A 7,981-nucleotide genomic window follows, 5' to 3' on the forward strand; every position below is an offset into this window, starting at 1 on the left:
GGTTGTTTAGGAAGCCAGCTGAGAGTGGAGACGGTGAGAAAAGAGTGGGTTGAAAGGTGATAAGAGATAGGGAAAGATACTGAAGAGAGCAGAACAGATTGGAATTGAAGGTGGAAGTGGTACAGGTAGTCCTTCTCTTACAACCATAATGGAGCCTGCACACTGTGATCATAAAGTGGGCCATAAAGTAGATGTGATTGATCCAATTTTATGGAGCACTTGTAGTGTTGTTGTGAAGAAAGGCACTTGGCACAATTCTGAACCTGATAAGCTAGCAGATAAAGTAAGCAATGGCTATGAGTTGACAATGAATTGTCAGGTCAGGATTGCCGTGGCTGATAAAGATTGGAGATTGCTGGTGAAGTCACCTGTGGTCACTGGTGATTAGAAGGTGCATTTTGTTATTACAGAGGCATGATCCAAGTCTGGGTGAGAGACAGGAAGAGTAGTAGGCAGGCCCCTTGAAACAGAATAAAACTGCCCTGAAGTTGAGTAATGGGTCAGTCGGATGGGGTTCCAAATAGGTGTGGGAAAGGATCAACATGATTGTTGTGAATGTGGGGGAAGTTCACAGGCTAGCAAGAGTGGCTTTGGCTTCATATGTCTATGGAGATTCTCAGTCATCCAGGTCATGGTTGTCCCAGAGGTGCTTTTTCAAAAGGCAACTGGACTTTCTTTGTTTTTGCTTGAAGACGTTTCGCTTCTCATCCAAGAGGTTTCTTCAGAACTAAAGAAGCTTCTTGGTTGAGAAAGGAAACGTCTTCAAGAAAAACAAAGAAAGTCCAGTTGCCTTTTGAAAAAGCACCTTTGGGACTTTGGTTTCATAGCTGGAAGTTGGGATACAATAACAGGAGTTGAAAAGGATCTCATAGTCAGGGTTCCAGAGACTGACATGATTGGTCAGATCACTTTTGCTGGATAGGCTGAAGGGGGAAAATGATGCAGAGATGTGAATGTACACACAGGTCGTTTTTGAGCAGTTTAGAAATGTGAAATATAAATAAATAAATACTTCTCAACTGTCACTTAATGACAGTTCAAAGTTAGAACAGACTCAGGAAAAGTAACTTATGATTTGGAGGAAAGAAGCTTCCGTGCCAAAGCTCCGGCTTCTTTCCAGCCTTACTTGCCTTCAGAAACCTGCTGTTTTGCTAGCTTTTTAGCCAGAAAGCTAGTGAATCTGATGTTTCTGTGCCAGCCAGAGAAAAGAAGATCCTGAAGGTTGAGCACGCACAGGGGAAGGGAACCACCGAGTGGGCCCAAGAAAGGAAGCTTGGATCTCAAAGGTCCAAGTTTCCTTTCTCCTGCCCAGCGCAGCAGCTCCCTTCTGTACACAGATGGGAGAGGAAGTCCTGCAGTGGGCTGGAGAAACAAAGTTCAAACCTTTGATATCTGAGCTTCACTTCTCTAGCTCAGCACAGGAGTTCCCTTCCACACGTGAAAAGGAGTTGCCTACACCCTCTTTAGAGTTAACGACCCAAACGGGTCTCTTAAAACCACAATTGGGAGAACTGGGATTGCTGTTGTTAAGCAAACTGATCAAGTGAGCATCTAGCTTAACTACTGCAAAATCTTACAAGCCAAATTCTGGGCCCAATTGTGGTTGTAAGTCAAGTGCTATTTGGACTGCAGTCGTGATGGGCCAGGGGAATTATGGCAGGAAAATTGTGGAGATTCTGTGTTAGCCATTTCAGAGGAAGGGGATCTGTTAATCTGATGCCAATCTAATTTTCCAGTCCTCCAGCTTCAGTCTTGGATTTAGGCAGCCATGTTCCTAGTGATCTCACTTGGTTGTGAATGAGCATAAAAACTTCTGTGTGCTAGTGAAACACAGTTAAGCACAGGGATGTGGCCTGTTTGAAATTTCCTTTCCTAAACTTTGGGTTCTTTAGCAGCTGTGAGACCAAGGCAAAGGGAGGGGAGTAATCAGAGGCCTTGCTCTGGCTGTGAATGGAGGTTTTGCTCTATCTGTTTATTATTGCAACTGTACTTTCCCCCCCCCCCCACTAAAATAGCCAAAACTCTCTGGGCAGTGTACAATAAAAAAACACAAAAATATAACTTAAAAACATGTATGATAATACCAAAATACAAAATAAAAACATCATATAAACTAAAAGCCTGGTACTGAAAAGCCAGTTAAAATCCTGGGAAAATAAAATGGTCTTCACCTAACACTAAAAGGATGATATTGTAGATACCAGTTGAGCCTCTCTGGGGCAGAAATTCTATAAATGGAGTGCCACCACAGTGGGGGAGGAAACCCTCCCCTTTATAGAACTTCACTTCATTTCCTTTGGTTAGAGATCCTGGAAAAGACACTTACTACCTACCGGTAGATAATAAAGATTGGATGGGTACATAAGGGAGAAGGGTCCTTTAGGGTTCCGAAGACACATAGGGGCCTAAAGGTTAAAATTAACACTTTGAATTGCTTTGTGGATGAGGATAAATATTGTGGAGAAAGTCGTATGTTTTGTTAAGAGTTGGCACTGAGGCGATAGCACTTAATCAAGAAAGAACCCAGATAATGTAAAGGAAAATAAAGAGTGCTGACTAAATCTGACAATATGTTAACATTTTTTTTCCATTCTTTTTTTTTTTACCTCAGGGGTTGTACTTGGTCTATCATCCTGTCCAGCTTACTACCAGTTATGCGGTTGGAATTCTTCTACTGGGTTTGGTGGGCTACTATATTTTCAGAATGACCAATCATCAGAAAGATCTCTTCCGTCGCACTGATGGCAACTGTAAAATATGGGGCAACAAACCTAAATATATTGAATGTGCCTACACATCAGCCGATGGAACTAAACACTACAGTAAATTGTTGATTTCAGGATTCTGGGGTATGGCCCGCCATTTTAACTATACTGGAGACTTGATGGGCTCCCTGGCATACTGCCTGTGTTGTGGTTTTAATCATATTCTTCCTTATTTCTACATAATTTTTATGACTATTCTCCTGGTCCACCGCTGCATTAGAGATGAACATCGATGCTCTAACAAGTATGGCAAAGACTGGAAAAGATATACTGATGTAGTACCCTACCGGCTCATTCCAGGGATTTTCTAAATGCTTATTTTAGACTTAAAATATTTTGCAAAAACAAGTTTTGATATATTTATCGGCAGTATTTTTGGCACATATAATGGTGAATGATTTGCTTACTTCTTAATGTTAAAAATAACATATTTAACATAAGATAAAATACACATATAAACTTATTTCTGTGTTGGTTTTTTTAAAGTTTCTTTTTGTACTGATTTGTTTTGCCTCCTCCCCACCCCAAATCCAAAAAAAAACCCGTGCAGTAATTCATATTTCAGTTTTACTATTCTGGCTAAAGGGAAATTGTGATCTATAACTGACCAGAAAGTTATTTATATTGCTATGTGATGATTTTCCAATTATTGAACTTGCATTGAAATTTCTGGAGTCTTCAACACCCTCTAAATCCATACATTTTGAAAATGATGACTGGGTAAACTGACAAGATTTTTGAGTGGTGATAAACACTTCAATGAAAGTTTTGACGCACTGTATATCCAATGTAAAATAGGCCAACAGCATGTTAGGGATAATAAGTCATGGTATCGAAAATAGAGATGCCAATCTCATAATATCCTTTTACAAACCATTGATGCAACCCTCTGGAATATTTTGTACAGTTCTGGTCACTGCACCTCAGAAAGGATATAGTGGAGCTAGAAAAGGTTCAGTAGAGGGCAACTAAGCTAACCAAGGGACTAGAACAGCTTCCTTGTGCGTGCACAATTATGCATGATGGCAATAAAGTAAGGAGGAGCAGCTATTTACTCCTTCCCATAATACTAGAACCCAATGAAAACTGAGTCCTGCTAGCATCAAGACAGGCAAAGGGAAATATACTGCTCAAAAAAATAAAGGGAACACTTAAACAACACAATGTACTGTATTTAATAGTAGGATGTCTTGTTTTCTGTTCCCTTTATTTTTTTGAGCAGTATATTTCTTTACAGCGTTGCTACTCCTGCTGTCAAAGCCGCGGAGCGTGGGCCTGGAGCACCTCCATATCTCGGCAAGGGCACTAAGCTGCCTCAAAAGCATCCGCTGCTGCCACCGCCACCATCAACCTTTCTGTTTTTTCTGCCCGGCAGGCAGGTGTTGCTACTCCTGCCGTCAAAGCTGCGGAGCGCGGGCCTGGAGCACCTCCATATCTCGGCAAGGGCACTAAGCTGCCTCAAAAGCCGCCACCTCCACCAACCTTTCTGTTTTTTCCGGCAGGCAGCCGTTGCTACTCCTGCCGCCAAAGACGCTCCAGCGTCTCGGCGAGCGCACTAGGCCGCCCCCAACAGCAGCCGTCGCCAGCGGAGTGATTGCTCACTCCTTCGGGCTCACTGCTGCCATGGGGGCCGGCACGAGGATTTGTTTCTGCGGGGGAGGCGGAGGCTGATGGAGATGTGGCAGACCTCTCTCGAGGCCGCCTCCACCGCTACTGTCATTGGCTTCCGCTACAGCCGAACACGGGCAGCCTCCTCCACCCCCAGCAGTGGCATCTGGGGATTCTCCGGTTTCATTGGAACCAAGCAGCAAGTGAAAAAGTTAGCAGTAGCAGCACTAGCGGGAGCGGTTTTAATTGCCAAGCGTCCCCATGGAAGTCAATGGAGGCGCCGCGGCTGGCCTTTCGAACAAAGAGTGAATGAGAGTGTGAAAGGCTTTTTAGAGCAAAATGTGAGAAAATGAGAGCAAAAGAAGCTTTTGCGAGGAATGTGAGTGAATGAGAGAGCGAGATAAAAGCTTTGCTTTTATCCCTTTCTTCCGACACCACCTTCCCCCTGGCCGTTTCTCCCGAGTCATCAACCTTCACAGCTCCCTGCCGCTAGCAAGAACCATCTTTTTTTCCAAGCTAAGGGAGTGCCAGCCCTGCTGATGTAGGAAAAGCGAAGCAGGGGCCCTGCTGGCTCTCCAGAATAAAGGGGCCACTTCCTAATAAATGCGGCTGATCAGTCTTACGTTTCTTCTGCAAGGAATGGTTGGGGGAGGTATCTGTTTGCTTCACCCTTTCCTCCCTCAAAAGGTTCCCTGCTTGGAAGGAGGAACGTGAAAGGGATGGCTTTTGGTTTCTTTCCTTCTAACGGACAGAGTGGTGCCCAGTGGGTATTAGGGAGGAGACAGATTGGGAAGGGGGATTGCGTCTTTCCTCATCCAGGAAAACTGGTAAGAGAAAGCTTGTGGGCTGACCAACTAAGCTGCTAAATCCCCTCTTTCTAACGGACCCTCCTCACTGGGAAGAAACCTTGGCAATGAATACACACAGAGACAGAGAGAGAGAGAGAGAGAGAACTCCCCCTCCCCGGCACACCCCATCTGACCGACCCACTCACTTTTCCAGCAGTCCTCTTGTGTCTTCCTCCGCTGCCATGTGCAGTCCGAGGAAGAAAAAGGTTTGTGGGCAGTCCCACAAACAGCTTGTGGGAAGTCCCACAAACCAAAGAACTTCAATCAATTCAAGCTTCGCAAGTTTTTTTTTCCCATGAGAAGTTTGAATTGATTGGTTGAACTTTTTAAGTACCACTTTTTCTTTTTTCTTTTTCTTTTTTTTTTGGACTGCACATGGCAGAGGACTGGGAGCAGCAGGAGGTGGCTGAAAGAGCCGCATGCGGCTCCGGAGCCGCGGGTTGACGACCCGTGCTTTACACAATAGATAATTAAATTTTGGAATTGCTACATGTGGTGCTACCTATCAGCTTAGCCTGTGAAAGCCAGGAAGCTAGTGGTTTTGTTTACAGTTGAAAACAGACCATTGGACTAGACCAGGGGTAGGCAACCTTGGCTCTTTGATGACTCATGGACTTCAACTCCCAGAATTCCTCAGCCAGCCATGCTGGCTCAGGAATTCTGGGAGTTGAAGTCCATGAGTCATCAAAGAGCCAAGGTTACCTACCCCTGGACTAGATAGAAGGGTACTGCTTATGTTCTTAAAAGTTCTGAATAAGTTCTTTGATTAATTGTGATAAAATTATAAGGGTAAGAATGATGGGCTAAAATAATTATCTTGGACATTACTATCAAGGGCATTCGTGCAGATTCATGTCTGCCTTGTTTATAGGGATTTCAGTATGTCAGATGACTTGTTTGACCAGCATGGTATGTTTAAAAAGACAATATGTCAAGATTTTAAAAATCCATGTCTCTTATCAATCGATCGCTTAACCATGTTGTACAAAACCACAACATTGCTGAAGTATGTTTACTTAAAGACTTACCTGTTCCAGCAGTCCGGCCTGGCCTGATAGCTCTAATTGGGGTCCCAGTTTGTTTTGATTATTGTTTTTCAGTACTGTTTCATTATGTTTGCCTACCTTACTCTGTACACCGCCCCGAGTCCCTCGGGAGAAGGGCGGTTTATAAAAACAAACAAACAAATAAATAAATAAATAAAATGAAAACTTCACTTCTCAAGGTTTATTACAAAAGCCAGATTCTGCTGGCTGGTTTAAAAGTAAAGCAGGGTGCTTCCTGTAGATGGTGATTTAGTAGGTTTAAAATAGCCACCCACTCAAGTAGATGGCTTAACAAAGTATTCAAACAATTTAAAATATATTGGTTGATAGGTTATATACAGGGAGTCCTTGAGTTATGACTGTAATGAAGCCTGCCCATTATGGTCAGAAGTCAAGATGGCCATTAAATTAACCATTTCACTTAACGACCCTCCCCCAATCCCTGCTCAAACTTAATGCAATTATTAAATGAACACGCAGGTCTTTAAGTGGAGTATGGGGTGCCTCGGGTGGGAGAGATCCTGGAGGCCTACTGCAGGCACAAGTCCATTTGGTCTTGGGTCTCCCTGAGATACCCCATGCTATGTTCCACATCTCTTGGGATCCCCATATCTGCTTGGGCCTCCTCCCCACCCACCCATCACAATCGCACACTTACCTTTCTAAGATCTCTAGAGCTCAGGAAGTCAGAAAAGGAGGACAGGTGCTCCAGAACCAGGCGTCATCATCAACCAGGTCACAATTCATTGTGGCCATTCCCAAAATGATGCCTGCCTCTGTGTAGGGAAGCTGCACAGCTGCTTCCCGGAGATCTATGGGAAAAAATAAGTAAATCTGAAATGATGGTGATGGGTCGTAGGGTTTTTGTTTTTTTAAAATCCCATTTATATCCCGCCCTTCTCCGAAGACTCAGGGCGGCTTACAATCTAAGAAGCACAAATCAATGTGCTTAGCAATAGCCTTCATTCTATGTATATGCCTGCTTATTAGGGCTTTCGCCCCCCCCCAGCGGCATTTTTACAAAGTCACCTTATTGCCCCCAGCAATCTAGGTCCTCATTTTACCTACCTTGGAAGGATGGAAGGCTGAGTCAACCTTGAGCCTGGTGGGACTCGAACCTGCACTAATTGCAGGCAGCTGGTGTTACTTAAGGAGGCATTAGCCCACTGCTCCACTAAGGCTCTTGCGACCCAATAGGGTGGGAAGCTGGCCCAAGGCCTGCAGGGACCCAGTAGGACAGGATGGAGGAGAGAACATAGGAACTGCATTAAACTGTTGCATTGCGTCAAATTTTATTTATTAAATTTATATGGCACCCATCTCACTGTTGAGTGTCTCGGGGTAGCTTTCATCATTAATAATGAAGAAATAAATATAGCCATTCTGCATGTGTGTTACCTTGGATTGCACAAGTCCAGAATGGAATCGTATGCTTTCTACATCTATTGCCCCTAAACAGTGACTGGCTTGATATCCAAAAGCTAAATCCTTTTCCTTGGCACTTGGTAATTCCTTGTCGATCAGGAATAAAAGTCTCACAGTAGCTAACTGCACTAGGCATATAATGCTACGTATGTTTTTACGCTGAATGCCACTCTAGTTATAGATGAAAGTGAGCAGAATTTATTTTAAATTCATACAAAAGGTGCATAAAGGTAAAGGTAAAGGTTCCCCCGCACATGCGTGCTAGTCGTTTCCAACTCTAGGGGCCGGT

General features: G+C 43.8%; 1 protein-coding gene across 1 annotated transcript; it reads left to right on the top strand.

Annotated features, from left to right (window-relative positions):
- Positions 1 to 148: 148 nt before the first annotated feature.
- On the top strand, positions 149 to 3,206 carry LOC310636967 (7-dehydrocholesterol reductase-like; the record flags this gene model as incomplete). The annotated part of the gene is made up of 2 exons (XM_083357197.1): positions 149 to 283; positions 2,612 to 3,206. 2 exons carry the CDS (start codon positions 149 to 151, stop codon positions 3,074 to 3,076), a joined length of 600 nt encoding a protein of 199 aa, XP_083213323.1. The 3' UTR covers positions 3,077 to 3,206.
- Between the last annotated feature and the right edge of the window lie 4,775 nt (positions 3,207 to 7,981).

Source organism: Vipera ursinii (assembly GCF_947247035.1).
Source record: "Vipera ursinii genome assembly, chromosome: 1".
Classification (NCBI taxonomy): Eukaryota; Metazoa; Chordata; class Lepidosauria; order Squamata; family Viperidae; genus Vipera; species Vipera ursinii.